Below are 20,390 nucleotides of genomic sequence, written 5' to 3' on the forward strand. Positions count from 1 at the left end.
TTGAAAGCCAACATCTCAAACCTCTGGTCAGAGAGGGCTTTTCCGTGGGTACTCTCCTGCAGGGAATGGTTTCGGCCTTTCTTCCAGGAATGGGAGACAGGAGGGCAAGTGAAGGACCTCCGTACGCCCCATGGATATCTTCCGGCTTATGCTACCCCGACCCTGAAGGCGATACGTCGGTGGGGTCTGGGAGTGTGGGAGATCAGGACCCAGTCAAGGCAGTTCCTTGACAAACGGGTTCTGTTGACCCACTTCCAGAAGCCTCTGGCGCTCAGGGACTGCCCAGGTCAGGATCTGAGGGTGGGGTTGTTTCTTTTAAACATGAAAAGGATCCCCCAGAAGTTTTGGGACTTGGCCTGGCGCTGCTTTCAGGGGAAGCTATATGTGAGGGACAATTTGAAGTGTAGGAGATCTGATGACCGGGACTGTCCCCGAGAAGAGTGTGTGGACACGCTGGAAAGCATGGACCATTTCCTCCTTCATTGTCCCTTTAATATAGGGGTTTACAACAGGGTGGGCGCTTCCATTGGCTGGAGTCAACTTGCCGGCCTTACCTACCCGGAGTGGGCTTATGGGGCATTCAGGAACCTGGGTGGTCGAGACCGGGGCACTTTATTCTTAGTTAGCTTAGTGATTAGGTACCACACGTGGAACGCACGGTGTTTAGTGTCTACGCAGCGTAAAGTCCTCTCCGAGGTGGAGGTCTGTAGGAATATCACCGGTGACCTCGGGAAGATCAGGTCTTTGGAGTATGGCAGTCTTGGTACCAGTAGGGCTTCTCTCCTATGGAGAGGGTTTTCTTTTGATGTGCCCTAGGTACTAGACCTTCTGGGTAGAGTACCCTTGTTTTGGTTATGGACAGTGATGTAAGGGGACAGGGTTAGGGTGATAGTAGGGTCAGTTTCTATTTTAGGGATAATGGTAGGGTGAGAGGTAGGAAGGTGTTAGGGAAAGTATGTAAATTTTTGTATGTATCAGGATTGCCATCCTTCTTCCTGGTGGTGGGCTAATGCATGTGCACCATAGCTTTTTGTTTTGTTTTCCGATGTTTAGGTTATGAAGGGCTTACAGGCACCGAACTTGGGCCTAGTGTGGGTTATATTGTTTATGTATGTTATAAAGTTGGTTATGGTTAAGTTGGTTGGGAGGAGTTCTAGGTTGGGTGGGTGTATTTGGTGGGTGGTGGTTTTCTTTTGGCGGACCTGGCATCGGTCAGTCGTGGCTGGACATTGAGAACTGTGGACTCTGACCCATGCACAGAAGGGCGGGTGGTGTGGGTGAAGGGATAGTTTAGAGTAGGATGTTTTATTGTATATTTAGGTGTGTCTCCTGTATAATAATAGGTGTGTATATAGTGTATATAGTTTATATGTATAAATTGTGTACATTACATGTAATTATTATAAAAATATATATATAAATTTTTATTTTTATTTTTCTTAATTTTTTTTTTTTTTTTTTTTTTTATCTTGATTTGTGAATTATATATTGTTTATATTGTGTTTATAGTAGAGATATATATGGCAGTCGAACCAGATGTTATTTTTGTAGTAATTTTTGTATCCAGTTGTGGTTTAGGTCTTGTGGGATAACATAGAAAACTAATGTATATATGTGTGTGTGGAAGGGGAAAAAAAAAAGTGTGTGTGTGTGTATATATATATATAACATTTGGTGTGCAGTGGGAGTGTTTTCGGTTTGTAATATGTGATTTTTCCCAAGTTTGGGTGTTTTTTGAGTTGTAGATTAATTTATCTTTATGCCTTTGTAAAGTTATGGATCTGTGATGCATGTGTGTGGCATAGTATTATTATTATTATTATTAGTGTTATTATAAAAAAAAAAAAAAAAAAATAGTTTACAAAAAAATAAAAAAATAAATAAAAAATAAAACATAAAAAAAAAGGGGTGGTGGTGTGTAGTGGGAGTGCTTGTTGTGTTTTCTGTGTGTTTTGTAGTGTGTGTTTTTCCCAAGTCTGGGTGTTTTTGAGTTACAGCTAAATAGTGCTATTTTTATGTTTCTTTTTTGGTTATGTAAGTTGAGTATGCATGTGAGTGTGTTGTTAGATATTTGGTTATGTAAGGTGTGTTTTTCTTTTTGTTAGGGAAACTGGGCTGGCCGGTTAGGCAGGATTTATGTTCTTTTATTTTAAATGTAAAGTTTTGGTTTATGTTATTTCATGTTGCTGTTTTCAGTTATGGCCAAGTTGTGCTGGTTTTGTGTTTTTGTTATGATTTATATTTTTCTAATAAAAGATCTACAGGATATAACTCAGGATCAGTACAGGAAAAGTAATGTAATGTATGTACACAGTGATCTCACCAGCAGAATAGTGAGTACAGCTCTGGAGAGAGGTTGTGTTCTGCTGAGCTCCTGAGACTTCCACAGAAGCAGTGATTTCCATCCGCCCCTCCCCAGGTGTGTGGCATACACCTGGGTAGGTTTCCTGCTATGGAGCCCAGGGGATCTGGAGCTTCATCTTGCACTCCCCGTACCCGGCCGGCGGGGGGTGCCAAGGAAAATGCCACGGCCAACAATCCGGACGGAATTAGGAGAACAACCAGGGCTCACAGTAATGTGGTGCCCCCTCCCCCGTCCTCAGCTGGGAGCTGCAAAGCCTCCAGCAAAAGCCCTGCAAGGAAAAGAAGCTCTTCCAGGCAGAGGAGTGCAGTGAAGGCAGCTGTGTCTGGACCCTCACAACCCCAGCAATGGGGGGTAAAGGGGAACAGAGAATCACTGGCGACCTTTGGATCAAGAATCCAGGCGAAGATGGCTGAATATGAACAGCTTGGAAAGCAGCTTCGTGGCCTTAGAGAAGATCTAAAGTTTGCCATCTACCAAGCGGATCAGGCACCTAAGGCAAAGAGATCAGCATTCAACACCAAGGTGAGGTCTCTGAGGAAAGAGGTGGAGGAGCTTGTGAGGAGGAGATCGGACATTGTGGAGGGTGCTGGGTTTCTTGGTGAGAAGCTAATTCATGAGGAGAGGTTCTCCAGCATGAGGGCCTCCAGAGGTTGTGAAAGTCAGCAAGATGAGGATTGTCGCAGTGAGGAGGAGGAGATGGAGGAAGGTGAAGGAGGTGAGGAGGGCAATGTGAGTGAGGGGGATATGGACACTGTTTCGGTATGTGCCACCATTGCTACCCCTGACCCCCCACTTACCCTGAGTGCAGACTATATAAACCCCGGCTCAGGTGGCCTTACCTCTCTCCAGTGAGGATGATGATGGCAGTGACTGCGGTGAAGGCAGCGGCTTGGCAGATGGGGGTCTCCTGCGGGCGATTGTAATGCAGGAGTCACCCACCCGTCTAGAAAATTTTTCTTTTGGAGACGATTTGGGCCCAGAAGAGAAGAGGAGGAATAAAAAAAAGGGCAAGAAAAGAAAGAAAACTGAGGGACAAGTGAAGTTTGTATTTTCTTCTTTCCAGCAGTCTGAGTCGGCTGAAAAGTCGGTTCAGGGTGCTGGGTCCCCCAACCTGCCAGACCCCGTTTCTGTAGTGGAGCGGGGCCAGCATGGGGGATACAGTAGTGCACCCAAAATGGCCGTGGGTGCTATAGAAAAAAAAGGGCACCCTCCTGTGAGGGGGGAGGGTGTCCAGTCACCAGAAAATGGCGGCAGATTCACCCGTTCAGTTGAAGTGGGCGGTACTGGTCCTGGCGCTGCAGGGCATTCTCCTGTGAGGGGGGGGAGTGTCCGGGCACCGGACCCTGTTGGTTCAGGGGGCGGTCCCCTAGGTGATGTGGTTGGTACCGGTTCTGGCGCCAGGGGGCACTCCGCTGTAAAGGGGGAGGTTCCCTGTGCGTCGGCTGTAGCGGGAGTAAGTCCGGAGGGACAGTCATTTTGCGAGGGGGCATGGCCACCTATGTCAGAGGCGGAGCGTGTGTCTGCACCCCAAGAGACGGGAAGAAAGAACTATGCAGCGCCAATTCTGAAACCGGCAGCCATTAAACATGCAAAAGACCCAGCCAGCCCAGTCTGTAACACACCAAGGGAGAGTGTAGGCAAGAGTGAAAGTGAGAGCAAAAATGGTAATGTGCAAAATGTGAATGATGGTGGTGTGCATGGAAGGAGTTGTGGTAGCAGTGTGGATGAGGGGGGAACTTGTGGAGTGCAAGAGAGGGGTGCAAGTGGGGTGCAAGAGAGGGGTGCAAGTGGAGTGAAAGAGAGGGGTGCAAGTGGGGTGCAAGAGAGGGGTGCAAGTGGAGTGAAAGAGAGGGGTGCAAGTAGGGTGCAAGAGAGGGGTGCAAGTGGAGTGAAAGAGAGGGGTGCAAGTGGGGTGCAAGAGAGGGGTGCAAGTGGGGTGCAAGAGAGGGGTGCTAGTGAAATGCAGGTGAGGAGCGGTAGTGGAATGGGAGAGAGAGGTGTTATGGCTGATATTTCTGTTAAGAATAATGGTCCTGGTTTGGTTTCTGGTTCGACTGCCCCCCCGGTAGTGGCTGCTTCTCCCAGAAGCTATGCCAGCGTCACTGCCGGGGGATCCCCATCTCCATCTGGCTCTGGGGGTCACTTGCAACAGCGCCTCCTGGAGGCTCTACGTAGGGGAGACAGGTCGATCCAGGTAGAGGGGAGGGGTACGGTACTTCCGAGTTTGATATCAGCTTCGAGTTTGATATCAGCTTCGCTCGGCCAGAGGGTTTGGAACTTTTCTGGTCGAACTATGAGGTGGTGAAAAGCGAGCCCGGCTGGCGGGATTTTGCCGTAAAGGCGATATCCCGTCAGAATTTGGTCAAGAAAGTGACCGTTTTGACACGTAACGAGTCACTATCTTGCTATGACATCATGACCTGGCTCAGCCGATATGGGGATGTGACGGACATGCCAAAAAAGAACTATGATGAACATGGGATCTGGTCTGGGGCCTGGACGTTTTCCGTCAAACTGAGGCGTTCGGGGAGCACTGTTGCCCACATCCCATCAGCTGCTTTTCTTGGGAGAGACAGAATCCAAGTTTTCTACCAGGGGCAGCCCAAGGTCTGTCACAGGTGTGGCAGCCCCACTCACTTTAGCGCAGCCTGTACCGTGCAGGTCTGTGCACTGTGCGGTGGGGTAGGTCATCTTGCCACATCCTGTAGGCAGATCCGGTGTCATCTGTGTGGTGTCTTAGGACACCCTTTCAGCCGTTGTCCTAGCGCCTTTGCCCGTGCGACGGTCACCTTGGCTGGAGATGGCAGTAATGTTGCTTCAGCTGGGGAGGGCACGAGTGCGGGTGAAGGTGCAACAGGGTCAGTGAAGAGGAAAAGTCCCGCCAGGCTGAGACGGGAGGCTAATCGCAGAAGGAGCAGGGAGCTGGAGAGTTCCCATGTGGCAGGGGTAGCTTCTGACCCTGCTCCAGAGGTTAGTCCTGAAACTGCTGAGGCCCTGGAGACGAATGTGCTGGATGAGGAAATCAGGAGAATCTGTAGAGAAGAGGGCAGCAAGGCCGATCTTTCCGATTCCTCCCACTATGAAAGTGTGGATGAGGAGGGTGAAGAGCGGCCAAAAAAGAAGGGCAATAAAAGGGGAAAGAAGAGGTCGGAGCCCTCTAGTCCCCGTGCTACGGACCAGGTCCCAAGCGGAAGCTTACCTGCCCCCCCTCTGATTGATTTGTCTAATCGGTACTCTGTCCTTGAAGACATCTCCTCCCCTTCCTTGAAGGAGGGGGTCGAGGATGGGGTGCCTGAAGTGGGGAAGCCTCCAGGGGGAACTGGGCCCTGTCCTGAAGGGGCAATTTCCTCAGGGGATGGGGCCAAACCGGAGCCAGGTGGAGATGGGGATTCAAAAATGGACCTGTCAGAATCAAAAAAACGGTCCAAAGAGAAGGAAGCCTCCTCGTCTGGGGATGAGGGGGTGAAGAAAAGACAGAAATGATGGGGTTAGGGCCATCTAACTCGATCACCCATGATGGCGGCACTCACCCCATTGACGCTGGCATCTATTAACTGTGCCAGCATAAAGTCTGATACGGCTAGATTCGCAGCCTTTGATTTTCTCGGCCGTGTTGAAGCCGATATTTTGTATCTGCAGGAGACCAGGTTGTCAGATCTTGCCTCCCTGATAAAAGCCAGGAGAGAGTGGTCTCTTGCGGCTGAGCCGTATAGTGGGGTGGCGGTCCTTTTTACCGCTCCGGTTGAATGCCGACGGGTTATTGAGTTAGAAATGGGGAGGTGCCTGATCTTAGATGTCCTCATGAAGGGGCAAGAGCTCCGGCTCATTAACATCTACGCCCCACAAACCAAGTGGGACCGTAAAGATCTCTTTATGAGGATTAAGCCCTTTCTTTTTACAAGCCGACAGGTGATCTTTGGAGGGGATTTCAATACTGTCACAAGGTCCCAAGATAGGAGAGGTTCCAATGATCGGTTGGCTTATGATAGCATAGCTCTCAATAGTATAGTTAGGGAAGCTCGCCTAGAGGATGCCCACATTCGGAGCCCCTCAGGCCACGCGGGTTTCACCTATCATCGAGGTAGCTGCAGGTCTAGAATAGACAGGTTTTATTTGAAGGAGGAAGCCGTCTCTTCCGCAGTGTCCGTGGTTGAGGTGGAGTTCTCCGATCACTGTATGATTTCTTTTCCCTTGAATGTTTCAGAGACCCCCCGGATGGGTAAAGGTTATTGGAAGCTGAATTCGTCCCTCCTGGAGGAAGCTGAGGTAAGACAGTCCTTTGAGGATTTTCTTCAGAGTCAGGTACCTTTACTGGACCTTTGTAGTAGTAAGTCAGAGTGGTGGGAGATATTCAAGAAGAGGGTTGCGGGGTTCTTCCGCCAGCTCTCGAGCCTCAGGTCCCTGAACAAGTATCGCCTGTATCAGGGACTGAGGAGGAAACTCGAGCTTCTTGTTTCGACTGGAGGTAGCCGAGAGGATATCTCCAGAGTGAAATCCTTGCTGATGAGGTGTCAGTACGATAGGCACGCATCCTTGGTTTTTGAGAGGGATTTCGGGAAATACCGCTCGCCCGACCCTTACAGAAACTGTAAGATGTCAGTGAGTAGTAAAGTCATTTCAGGACTGATCGATAGTACAGGATCTCTGAATCGGTCCAGATCAGGGATCCTGGAGATCGTCAGATCCTTCTACTCGCACCTCTTGGGAAGGAAGGATCTAGATCGAGACAAGATGTCGGCTTTCCTGGCTGAAACCATTCCTGAGCCAGGGGTAGACCCCTCTCTTGATGTTTTGGCAGAAGAAATCAGGGAAGAGGAAGTGAGACTGGCGATCGAGGGGCTTGCCCCCAAGAAGTCACCAGGTCCGGATGGCTTAACATCCGAGTGGTACAGGGCCTTTAAGGAGTCTTTAGCTCCCCTCTTGACTGAGGTATTCAATGAGTGTCTCTCCTCGGGCACTCTGCCGAAGTCAATGAGGAGGTCAGCCCTGATTCTTCTCTCAAAGGGTAAAGATCCCAGCCGTATTGAGAATTGGAGGCCCATAGCTCTTCTCAATACGGACAGGAAGCTTCTGGCCAAGATACTGTTTAATCGGCTGGTGAAGTTTGCACCCCGGCTCCTTTTGGGGGCTCAGCACTGCTCTGTTCCAGGCCGAAGCACCTTAAGTGCGGTCCTTAGTGTCAGGGAGGCAGTGGAGCGGAGTAGTGCGGGTCTCTGGAAGGGGTACCTGCTGTCCCTGGATCAGGCCAAAGCATTTGATCGGGTGAACCACGAGTACCTCTGGTCCGTCCTACTGAGATATGGCTTACCGTGTACTTTTGTTAATTGGCTTAAGATCTTGTATACAGGGGCAGAGAGTTTCCCGCTGGTGAACGGTTGGTCTGGCCACTCTTTTGAGGTGGGGTCCGGAGTCCGTCAGGGTTGTCCTTTGAGCCCGCTTTTATACGTGTTCGCAATCGACCCCTTCGTCCGGAGGGTAGATTGTGGGCCGTTGGCGGGAGTCGGGATGAGTCTGGCGGAGCTGGATGTTGCCCAGAGAGTAGTGGCGTACGCTGATGATGTCACCATTTTCGTGTCCTCGAGAGAGGAGGTTGATGTGGTGATGTCGGAGGTGGAACGCTACTCGGAGGCATCCGGGTCTAAGATCAACCGGGATAAGTGTGAAAGTCTTTGGCTGGGAAGGGGAGATCCCACGTTTGATCTCCCGGACACCCTTCCAGGGCCCCAAGAGTCAGCAAAAATTCTGGGCATCACATTCGGCCAGGATGATTATCCCACCAAAAACTGGGATGGTAAGCTCCAGGATGCCACTCAGAAGGTGGACCAGTGGAAGGGTTGGTCTATGACCCTCAGGGAAAGGGTACACCTGATCAAATCGTACCTGCTCCCCTTGTTTATCTATCTGGGCAGCGTATGTATCTTGCCAGAGGCTTACTATACTAGGATCTACAGCCTGTTTTTCCAACTGTTATGGGGGAACAGGATGAACCTAGTCAAGAGGGAGGTTACGTACCGCACGAGGAGACTAGGGGGTTTATCTATGGTAAACCCTGTGGTGTTCTTAACGAACACCTTCTTGAAAGCTAACATCTCGAACCTCTGGTCAGAGAGGGCTCCTCCGTGGGTACTCTCCTGCAGGGAGTGGTTTCGGCCTTTCTTCCAGGAATGGGAGACAGGAGGGCAAGTGAAGGACCTCCGTACGCCCCATGGATATCTTCCGGCTTACGCTACCCCGACTCTGAAGGCGATACGTCGGTGGGGTCTGGGAGTGTGGGAGATCAGGACCCAGTCAAGGCAGTTCCTTGACAAACGGGTTCTGTTGACCCACTTCCAGAAGCCTCTGGCACTCAGGGACTGCCCAGGTCGGGATCTGAGGGTGGGGTTGTATCTTTTAAACATGAAAAGGATCCCCCAGAAGTTTTGGGACTTGGCCTGGCGCTGCTTTCAGGGGAAGCTATATGTGAGGGACAATTTGAAGTGTAGGAGATCTGATGACCGGGGGTGTCCCCGAGAAGAGTGCGGGGACATGCTGGAAAGCATGGACCACTTCCTGCTTCATTATCCCTTTAATATAGGGGTCTACAACCGGGTGGGCGCTTCCATCGGCTGGAGTCAACTTGCCGGCCTTACCTATCCGGAGTGGGCTTATGGGGCATTCAGGACCCTGGGTGGCCGTGATCGGGGCACTTTATTCTTAGTCAGTTTAGTGGTTAGATACTACACGTGGAATGCACGGTGTTTAGTGTCTACACAGCGGAAAGTCCTCTCCGAGGTGGAGGTCTGTAGGAACATCACTGGTGACCTCGGGAAGATCAGGTCTTTGGAGTATGGCAGTCTTGGTACCAGTAGGGCTTCTCTCCTATGGAGAGGGTTTTCTTTTGATGTGCCCTAGGTACTAGACCTTTTGGGTAGAGTACCCTTGATTATGTTAGGGACAGTGATGTAGGGACAGGGTTAGGGTGATAGTAGGGTCAGTTTATTTTTAGGGATAATGGTAGGGAGAGAAGTAGGGTGGAGTTAGGGAAAGAATGTAAATTTTGTATGTATCAGGATTGCCATCCTTCTTCCTGGTGGTGGGCTAATGCATGTGCACCATAGCTTTTTGTTTTGTTTTCAGATGTTAAGGTTATGAAGGGCTTACAGGCACCAAACTTGGGCCTAAAGTGGGTTGTATTGTTTGTTTAAGTATATTGTAATGCTGATAATGATAAAGTTGGTTGGGAGGAGTTCTAGGTTGGGAGGGTGTATTTGTGGGTGGTGGTGGTTGTTTCTTTTGGTGGACCTGGCATGGGTCAGTTATGAACTGGACATTGAGGACTATGAACTGTATGGACTCTGACCCATGTACAGGAGGGCGGGTGGTGTGGGTGAAGGGACAGTTTAGTGTAGGTTGTTTTATTGTATTTGTAGGTGTATTTTCTGTATATTTAGGTGTATATAATGTATATAGTCTATATGTATAATATGTTATAATTTTGTTTATCTTATTTTATGGCAGTCGAACCAGTTGTTATTTTTGTAGTAATTTTTCTTTGGTATTTTTGTATCCCGTAGTGGATTTCGTTTTTCTTTGGTCTAGGTCTTCTTTTCCCCAAGTTTGGGTGTTTTTGAGTCATAGATTTAATTTTCTTTCTTAACAATTAGGGAAAAAAAAAAGTATGTGTATATATACATATATATATTAAATTAATGGGGTGTAGTGGGAGTCCTTGTTGTGTGTGTTTTCCCAAGTTTGGGTGTTTTTGAGTTACAGCTAAATTGTGCTATTTTTATGTTTTTTTTTTAGTAACGCAAGTTGAGTATGTATGTGAGTGTTGTTAGATATTTGGTTATGTAAGGTGCGTCTCTAGTATTTTCTAGGGAAAACTGGGCTGGCCGGTTAGGCAGGATTTATGTTCTTTTATTTGAAATGTAAAGTTTGGGTTTATGTTATTTTATGTTGTTGTTTTCAGTTATGGCAAAGTTGTGCTGGTTTTGTGTTTGTTATGATTTACATTTTTCTAATAAAAAAGATTTACAGGATATAACTCAGGATTAGTACAGGATAAGTAATGTAATGTATGTACACAGTGACCTCACCAGCAGAATAGTGAGTACAGCTCTGGAGTATAATACAGGATATAACTTAGGATCAGTACAGGATAAGTAATGTAATGTATGTACACAGTGACCCCACCAGCAGAATAGTGAGTACAGCTCTGGAGTATAATACAGGATATAACTTAGGATCAGTACAGGATAAGTAATGTAATGTATGTACACAGTGACCTCACCAGCAGAATAGTGAGTTAAGCTCTGGAGTATAACACAGGATATAACTCAGGATCAGTACAGGATAAGTAATGTAATGTATGTACACAGTGATCTCACCAGCAGAATAGTGAGTACAGCTCTAGAGTATAATACAGGATATAACTCTGGATCAGTACAGGATTAGTAATGTAATGTATGTACACAGTGACCTCACCAGCAGAATAGTGAGTTAAGCTCTGGAGTATAACACAGGATATAACTCAGGATCAGTACAGGATAAGTAATGTAATGTATGTACACAGTGACCTCACCAGCAGAATAGTGAGTACAGCTCTAGAGTATAATACAGGATATAACTCTGGATCAGTACAGGATTAGTAATGTAATGTATGTACACAGTGACCTCACCAGCAGAATAGTGAACCCATCAATTAAATGAACAGTGGAAAATTGACCCACTAATAACTGAAGCACAGCACACATGCAGAGCGAGCGCTCCAACGATTCTCTATGGGCTTTGGAACACTGAACAATTTTTTCCAGTTGGAGATCCCAATGCCCATGGGGCTTGCTGTAAAGTAAATATCTACCGTATTTTTCGCCATATAGGACGCTATTTTAAAGGAGGAAAATCCAGAATACAATGTAAAGTATAGGACAGCGATCTTCAACCAGCGGACCTCCAGATGTTGCAAAACTACAACTCCCAGCATGCCCGGACAGCCGTTGGCTGTCCGGGCATGCCAGGAATTGTAGTTTTGCAACATCTGGAGGTCCGCTGGTTGAAGATCGCTGTCCTATACTTTACATTGTATTCTAAATTTTCCTATAGTAGGTAGTACTCACGTGTCCCCGCCGCTCCGGAACGTCTCTGCTGCCCGGTATCCTCGCTCTCCGTCGCCGCCATCACTTCGCTACGCACGCCGCTCCTATTGGATGATGGAACGGCGTGCACAACAACGTGATGACGACGAAGGAGAGCGCCGGCCATGCAGGGGATCCCGGCACGGAGCAGACACCGAGGAGGCAGGTAAGGTTCCTCCCGGTGCAGCCGTGTTAGTGTCACTTTCGCTTCAGATGCGGCGGTCAGCTTTGATCGCCGCGTCTGAAGGGTTAATACAGGGCATCACTGCGATTAGCCGCGGGTCCTGGCCGTTGATGGCTGCAGAGACCGCCGCGATAGGACAGGGTTTTAATGTGTATTCCCCAGTTTTGGGGAAGAAAAAGTGCGTCTTATACGGCGAAAAAAACGGTAAATGCGTGGCAGAAAGCTTAGGCAAAATGGCAGCCTCCATAATGATGTACTAAAGAATTAAATGAAAAACTAGGAACAAATTTAAAAAAATGAACATGTTTCAGTCTGTCTGTAATCAGTAAAAAGAAAACCTAGGTGAGGCATAATCGTCAAGTAATAATATACATAATTTGTTTATATACCAGACATTGCCTTTCCCAGGTCATAGGTTGATTTGGAGGCTGGGTGATGCCCTAACTGATATCCTGCTATATGTTCATAGATAACATGAAAAATGCTATGATAGCAGGATGTGTGACCATATGACTCATGAGGTTAAGAATTCTACATAATAAGGGGAATTTATCAAGCAATTTCATCTAAATTTTTCGCAGGTAAAGTCGCAGGCTGGTCTTGGGCGACTTTTCATTTAAAACATTTAATTTTTCTGACCATGAAGTGATCTGATCTAGATTTGTGCAGTGGTCACTAATTTATCATGTGCGGCTTTTCTGCGAAAAAGTCGCACAGACCATATTTAGAAGAAATCACAGGGCAATTCAACCCTGCCCTATATGTCTCCATGCGACAATTGTATTAAGGTCCGTGCGACTTTTAATACAATTGTCGCACAACCCACCACTGCTCTGCGACATTTAAGTATAGCAGTTCAGGGGGCATTGATTTGATAAATTTGGCGCACGGACGCAACTTTGTCCACAACTTTTTTTAATCTAAAGTAAACAAAAACCAAGTTCACTTTTGATAAATGCCCCTCAATGTTTCTACCCTATGGCCCCAAAACTGGCAAACTCTATGGCCCCAAAATCGGCAAAACTGTCTGGTTATGCCAATCACTTTATGATCGGTGTTGGTCTGACCTTTGGGACCCCCAACCAACCCTGAGAACAAAGATGGTGCGGCACTGATGTATTGCTGCATCTTCTTCAATGTTTATCTCCTGCACTGCTAGGTTTCCAGCACCCCCACTGCTTGGCACTATCTGAAAGACGTTGGTAGCGCGATTCATGCTGCCTGCATTCAGGTGACAGGTCTAGCTAGCTGATGCCAGTATATGTTTCATTAATGGTGGCACAAGGAATACAGGGATTTATTGATGACACAGTTTAAAGTTTATTAATGGGTCCACGAGATATATTAAATTTATAGAGGTACAATGTATAATTCATATATTTGTGGGGCACAGTGAGCATGTTATAATGGATTTCAGTCAGTAATACATTTAGAGTGTACAGTGTGGAATAGTATTATATTCAGAAGATACAGTGTGTGGAAGAGTTATATTCAGAGAGTACAGTGTCTGGAAGGGTTGCATTCAAAGGGTACAGTGTGTGGCAGTATTATATTCAGAGGATACAGTGTCTGGAAGGGTTATATTAAAGGGTACAGTGTTTGGCAGTATTATATTCAGAGGGTACAGTGTGTGGAAGGGTTATTTTTAGAGGGTCGCTGTATTATATTCAGAGGGTACAGTGTCTGGAAGGGTTATATTCAAAGGGTACAGTGTGGTGCAGTATTATATTCAGAGGGTACAGTGTATGGAAGGGTTATTTTCCGAGGGCACAGTGTGTGGCAGTATTATATTGAGAGGGAACAGTGTGTGGTAGCATTATATTGAGAGGGAACAGTGTGTGATAGTATTATATTCAGGTGGTACAGTGTGTGTCAGCTTAATATTCAGAGGGTACAGTGTGTGGCAGTATTATATTCAGAGGGTAAAGTGTGTGGAAGGGTTATTTTCAGAGGGCACAGTGTGTGACAGTATTATATTGAGAGGGAACAGTGTGTGGTAGCATTATATTTAGAGGGAACAGTGTGTGGTAGTATTATATTCAGGGGGTACAGTGTGTGGAAGCTTAATATTCAGAGGGTACAGTGTGTGGCAGTATTATATTCAGAGGGTACAGTGTGTGGAAGGGTTATTTTCAGGGGGTACAGTGTGTGGCAGCTTAATATTCAGAGGGTACAGTGTGTGGCAGTATCATATTAAGAGGGTACAGTGGTGGCAGTATTCTATTGAGAGGGCACAGTGTGTGGCAGTATTATATTTTGAAGGTACAGTGTGTGGCAGTATTATATTCAGAGGGTACAGTGTCTGGCAGTGTTATGTTAATTATTATCTTCATATAGAGGATGAGGATCTCCTGACAAACTCAGAAGCCAATCATTTCTGAATGTCAAACTCAGCAGGTAACATTTACCTGAAATAAGTAATGGAAGTCCAGATGGTTGTTTACTTGTTTACTGTTTTACCCTTTATTCTTGATCTTTCCTGTATCAGGATTGCTTTGTTTCTTGCACCCACATTTGTACTCAATTAATATCTGATTCGCTATATATGGACTATTTAGCATTATGTCTTCATATCTTCAGACAAGCATTTTGTATGATGCAATTGAAAAGGTTCTCCCTACAAATGATGATATTTCTACATGTTTACTTAACTTTTTGTTTGTTAAAAAATAATATAGTAAATTTGAGTAGCCGTATTAGTCCAGTGATGCAGAAGCAAATCAAAAAATGTTGCAGTATCTTGTAATACCTTTTTTTATTGGACTAAGAGAATTTTGTAGAGACAAGCTTTTGGGATTCCTCCCTTTATCCAGTCCAAAGCATAACCCCTGCATATTTGTGAGATGTAACCTGTGTCCTCTGCTTGTGAGCTTAGATTTTCTTTGGACTTGATAAACGGAGGAATCCCGAAAACTTGTCTCTACAAAATTCTGTTAGTCCAATAAAAAAGGTGTTACAAGATACTGCAACATTTTTTGATTTGCATCTTAAAAAATTAGGAAAAATTATTTGAAACGGACCATCACTTTGTGAGTTAATTTACTCTCAAGATTGATGGTGTCCTACAGGTTGGACACCTACTGATCATACACAAATCACATATCCTAGCTTTATACCATCACTTTGAGAGTTAAAAGGGTTGTCCTCTATACAATGGCACTGCCTTATTCATGATACAGGCGTTAGCCTGTAACTTTTTGGAAGTATATAATGTATATGTACCGTATTTATCAGCGTATAACACGCACCCCCATTTTAACAGGGAAATTTAAGTAAAAAAAATAAAATGTAAAATAAATGACTTGGACTAAATGCCACATCATCCCCCCAACTTTGTTTTCTTCTGCACCTCAGTTTGGTCCCGTCCCCTCCAGTACCACATCATTCCTTCCCTTTTATCAGTCCCTGTGCCACATTTACCCCTCTCATCACCACCCCCCATGTCTCATCATCCCCCCATTTCTCATCATTTCCCCCTGTCATAGACCACCATAGCCATACAAACATTAATCCTTTACTGCCTCCCCCACCATCATTTCCCCCTGTCTCATCATCCCCTCACCATCATTTCCCCCTGTCTCATCATCCCCCCACCCTGTCTCATCATCCCCCCATCATGTTCCTCCTATGCTATTCTTCCCCTCCCTCATCATTTCCATTTTCCCCCTGCTTTTCATAGTTTTTTTTATTTTCCTTACCTGGCTGCGCTTCGGCAGGCAGCAGGTCTTGCGGGCTGTGGTCAGTAAAGCAGATGAGTGACGTCCTCTCCCGGCTTCTCTGCGCGCATCAGGGACGTCACTTTTCATTTCCTGTAACCGCTGCTAGTCAGAGTTTGGAGTGCAGCGACTACAGGAAATTAAATGTGACGTCTCTGATGCCGAACAGAGAAGCCGGGAGAGGACGTCACTCATCTGCTTCACTGACCGCAGCCCGCAAGACCCGCCACCTGCCGAAGTGCAGCCAGGTAAGGAAATTTTTTTTAAAAACTATGAAAAGCAGGGGGAAAAGGGGGAATGATGAGGGAGGGGGGAGGTAAGAAAAATTAAAAGCAGAGCGGAGAGGAGCCGCTGCTGGTCACTGATTTAATGTGGCCGCGGCCGTGCTGCTAATACTTAACAAGCAGCGGCCATGCTGCGGCCGCTTTAAATCAGCGACCAGAAGATTTATCGGCGTATAACACGTAGGCAGGCTTTTTGCCTTAAATTTAAGTTTTAAAAGTGCGTGTTATATGCCGATAAATACGAGTAGTTTTGCAACAGCTGGAGAAACTACTTGGGAAACGCCTCACTATCTCTTCATAATAAATAGCACTTTGTTAACGAGGGAGGTAATGTGACTTGTCAGGCCCCAGCACTTAGATCTTTCAGTGACTCATTAGTCAATGGATGACACAGAGACCTCACTAGTGTAACTGTTCATAGGTTAGTCAGCAGTGTCAGGGAGATATTGATCCCGAGTATACAGTAGTCACAGGATTGATGTGTAATCGCTTCCTGAATTATTCTAGATCATGGAAATGCCTTTGCACTGAGAATGTCAGATAACGGCAAGATAGAGCCTTTACAGAAACACATGGGGGCTCCGTACTAGGGAGCCATTCGGTCCCCATGCACTACCCTACATGCTGTCCTGTGAGCCCTATGAACCCTACTACACAAAGCAACTATGGACTGAACAGGCATCTATCACCCAGTGTTATAGGGTCAGCAATCAGCTGATCAGGTCATTTTGACCCATCGAAAAATTCATTGCTCATTGGCCGCACGACCCGTGTAATAGGGGCTAGTGATGGTAGCAAAGGGAGGGCACAAACTATGTACGGTATAAGCATTGTAATAGGCTCTGTATTCGACTGGTATCCACTTGATCATGTGACACTAACGCAACAGAAGGACTACTGATACACCTCAACAAACCCTGCAGCTTTCCCAGTGAGACGTGACCAGAATAGCAATTTAAATGGGCACTGTCAAAAACATTTTATATGTTGAACACCTTGGCAAAACATTAACCTTTGTTTAATATTCTTCATACAATAAAGTTATCTTTTTTAAATAGAAATCATGGATTTTAAAAGAAACCACTAGGGGTCATCATACCATCCAGAACATAATCCTGTCCGGCTGTAACATGCTCTTTGTCCCAGCAGAAAGTTTCAAAGAAAGGGACGAAGTCCAGGACGTGAGGGCAGTACTAGCACTCCTCTGTGCTCACTCCTGTCCTATCACACTATAGCATGGAAACAGAGAGAAGGGGGTTACAGAGCAGCCTGCGATGAATGGATGGCGAGACCCAGCACAGCACAGCAGACTCAGGAAGGGAGATGAGTCATGTAGAGTGAGGACACGCCCCCTCTAAAGCAGAGGATGAGAAACCAAGTGAGCAACAGATAGAAGTTATTTGTGAGAGAAATACAGGTGCTAGACACATAAAACATGATTTTACATAATCAAAATTAGGAACTGTGTAACATATGATTTTTTTGTGGGATATGAAAGGTATTTTTTAAGTTCAGCATTTATACAAGAACCTTTCCATGCACTGACACCTAGCAGAATCCTTAAAATGTTTAGTGTGAAATTAAAACACAAATAGAAAATTGCAAAACTGATAAAGCTTTATTTCCTGGACCAGCCCTTTAACCTAAATTTTTCTGCTGCCTTTACACTAATTTGCAGCTAGATGTAAGCAGATCAATACAGAATGAAGTGGCTGCGGTCTTGTGAGGCCTGTCCCTTCACACCCTATTGAGGAGAATGGCGGCTATCAATATATCCATACATTTATAGGCAGGGCGGTATTTATTGCTCACACTGCCCAAGCACTAATCCTGAATACAAAGGATAGCTGGTGTTCAGTGCTATGGCCTGTGCTCCTCACGTGCTCTATTGGGAAATACAGGGCACTCTCTGCTGTGTAAGAATCTGTATACTAAGGTTATTTTAATTTTTTTAAATATGGAATCATTTTTTTTTAAATCCATTAAAGGTTCAGCCAATATCTTCTTCTAGTAAGTGGCTGCTCCATATTATACTAGCTGAGTACCTGGAAAAAAGAAAAAATGAAGTCACTTGCTAGATAGTATAGCAAATATTAAATGTCTTTATTTGAAAATACATAAAAAAAATCATATAAAGTTAAAATACACACACAAGGAGGAATACTGGCAACAAGAAAAGGATTTGCACATAAGTAGAATAGTATTAATACATATAGTATTAGGTCATAACAGCAGCATGAAAAAAATGTACATAGAAGAAAAAACTGAGATGGCAACAAGAAAGCAGCTTAAAGGGGTACTCCACTGCCCCAGCGTTCAGAAACTTTTGCTCCAAACGTGGGCTGCGGGAGTCGTGATGTTACGGCCATGCCCTTCGTGACATCATGCCACGCCATTTCAAAGCAAGTCTATGGGAGGGGGTGTGGCAGCTGCCATGCCCCCTCCTATAGACTTGCATTGAGGGGGAGTGGCATGATGTAACAGGGGCGTGACCTCATGACCCCCACAGCCCACGTTTGGAGCAAAATGTTCTGAACGCTGGGGAAATGGAGTACCACTTTAAGTGGCAAATTCTTATTATACATCCTACTTTAGCTGAGTACCTGGCATTGTCAGTCTTCCTACCTAAACCTTGTGGGAGAGAAAAAGCAATGCTCTTCAGAACACTGGGAAAGCTAGGTGGCACGCATAGTGCTCTTCCAGTCTCCTTAAGCCCCAGCAGTGATAGTCTACTTATCCTCCCTGCACTCCTTACTGCAGCAGTGCTCCCATGCCATCTCCCTGCCCCCACATTGATGTCTTTTCTCCCCCCCTCTATTTTCTCAGCCTGCAATAAATCTTCTCTCCCCCCCCCCCCCACCCTTTCCCCTCTTCCTGCCCTGCACTTACTATTCATTGCACCTGCCTGCTGGACAGTTAAATCATATTTTACCATGATGTTAGTCTGGTGGCAGGATGTTTAACCCCTTTAGCCCATTTTGGGGGGTTATCTATCATAAGGTGATTTTAGTACATACCTGCCAGACAGTAATGATCATGCTTAGGAAAGATCTCTGCTTGTCTTTGGGCTAAATGGCTATGTTGTAAGATTACCATAACGCTGTGCCTATCTTTTTGTGAAATGGCTATTTCCTGTTGAAGTTCCCTTCTTCAACTACTAGTCCCATAATTCCTTGTTTGTAAGTGTGAAGTCACTTTTCTCACTCCCACACATCAGCCAACCCACCCATGCATTCCATACAAAAGACCAGATTTTTCTGAGTAGTGTGATTCTAGCTGTTGCAAAAATACAATTGGTTGCAGAATGATTTTCTCTTCCATCCAGCTGTTGCTCCACCCATTCAAGCAGACAGGCTCCCCCTGAACACTTGACTAGTGATGTAATGTCTCGGGCCGCACTGCAACCTGGGAAAACCTGAGACGACAATAATTTTGTATGCTGCTAAAAATAAACTTTGGGAAAAAGATCACATAAGAATTGCGAGACCACCATGAAACACAGCTACAGACACTATATTATGAACTTCACTAACTTTACAGCCCCTGTAGCATAGTCACATAAAAAAAAATCCTGGAATACCCCTTTTATGGAAATTTTCATTTTTGCGTTTTCATTTTTCCTCCTCTCCTTTAAAAATCCATAACTCTTTTATTTTTCCACCTACAGACCCATTTGAGGGCTTGTTTTTTGTGAAACCATTTGTACTTTGTAATTACACCTTTTATTTTAACATAAAATGTACCAAAAACAAAAAAAAATATTATTTGTGGGTGGAAATGTATAAGAAAACTGCCATTTAGCAAATTTTGGGGGGATTGGTTTTTACACAGTGGCAAAAATGGCAAAAATAATCCATTATGTATATTGTGTAGCTCAATGTGATTACAACGATACCTGATTTATAGAGTTTTTCTATTATTGTACTACTTTGGTACCAACAAAATTGGTGTGCATATAATTGTCCTTTTCTGACCCCTATAACTTTTTTATTTATCTATCTCATTTATTGTGCCGTGATCTGTAGTTTTATCAGTACGATTTTGGTTTGATGGGACTTTTTGAACGCTTTTTATTACATTTTTTTCTCATATATGATGCAATGGGGGACTTTTACATGCAATCATTAGATTGAATTCACTGTATAATGCTATGCTTATGGCATAGCATTACACGGTGAGATCGTCAATCCACTGATATAGCCAGGACACATCAGTGAATTGGCAATCGGTGGCAGGAGGCAGGTAAGGGGACCCTCCTCCGTCATTTTAGCTTACCGAACCCCCACGATCATGTCGCAGGGGTTCGGAAAGCTTCTCTGAGCTACTGAAGATGTTTACTTTTCCTTTAGACACCGTGATCGTCATTGATAACAGTGTCTAAAGGGTTAAATGGCGCTACCCGCCTTAAGCAGTGAGTGTCTGGCTACTGATGGTAGCTGACACTCACTGCTCTGAAGTGAGTGCAGCTCCTGCACTCACTTCAAAGCCACTTTAGGCATCCGGGCATACAGGTCCCTGCATCCTTAAGTACCAGGGGACAAGGGCGTACCCGTACATCCGGGCGTAAAGGCCCTGAATCCTTAAGGGGTTAAAGGGAAACTGACAGCCGGTTCACTCAATAAACTCAATGCACAGGGTTATAGTGCGATGTATAACTTACCCGGATCGGTGCTGCCATTCCAGAGATACAGCCTCCATTGCTAAAATGAAAATGGTCTACTTTGT

The 20,390-nt window shown here is 45.5% G+C and overlaps 1 protein-coding gene across 4 annotated transcripts in view; it reads left to right on the top strand.

The window, feature by feature from the left end:
• The window catches only part of ANXA13 (annexin A13), a 119,791-nt gene that overhangs the window by 38,128 nt on the left and 61,273 nt on the right, over positions 1 to 20,390 (top strand). Inside the window, exons 2-3 of one of the 4 annotated variants that reach the window (XM_056522700.1) lie at positions 15,345 to 15,374; positions 15,534 to 15,629. The exons of 2 other annotated variants lie outside the window; for them this stretch is intronic. In XM_056522700.1, the coding sequence (XP_056378675.1) occupies positions 15,345 to 15,374; positions 15,534 to 15,629 (126 nt within the window). Of the gene's footprint in view, positions 1 to 15,344; positions 15,375 to 15,533; positions 15,630 to 16,723; positions 17,044 to 20,390 lie in introns of all 4 variants that reach the window. One more of the 4 variants, XM_056522703.1, reaches the window with a different exon arrangement.

The sequence above is a fragment of the Hyla sarda genome, chromosome 5, assembly GCF_029499605.1.
Source record: "Hyla sarda isolate aHylSar1 chromosome 5, aHylSar1.hap1, whole genome shotgun sequence".
Taxonomy (NCBI): domain Eukaryota; kingdom Metazoa; phylum Chordata; class Amphibia; order Anura; family Hylidae; genus Hyla; species Hyla sarda.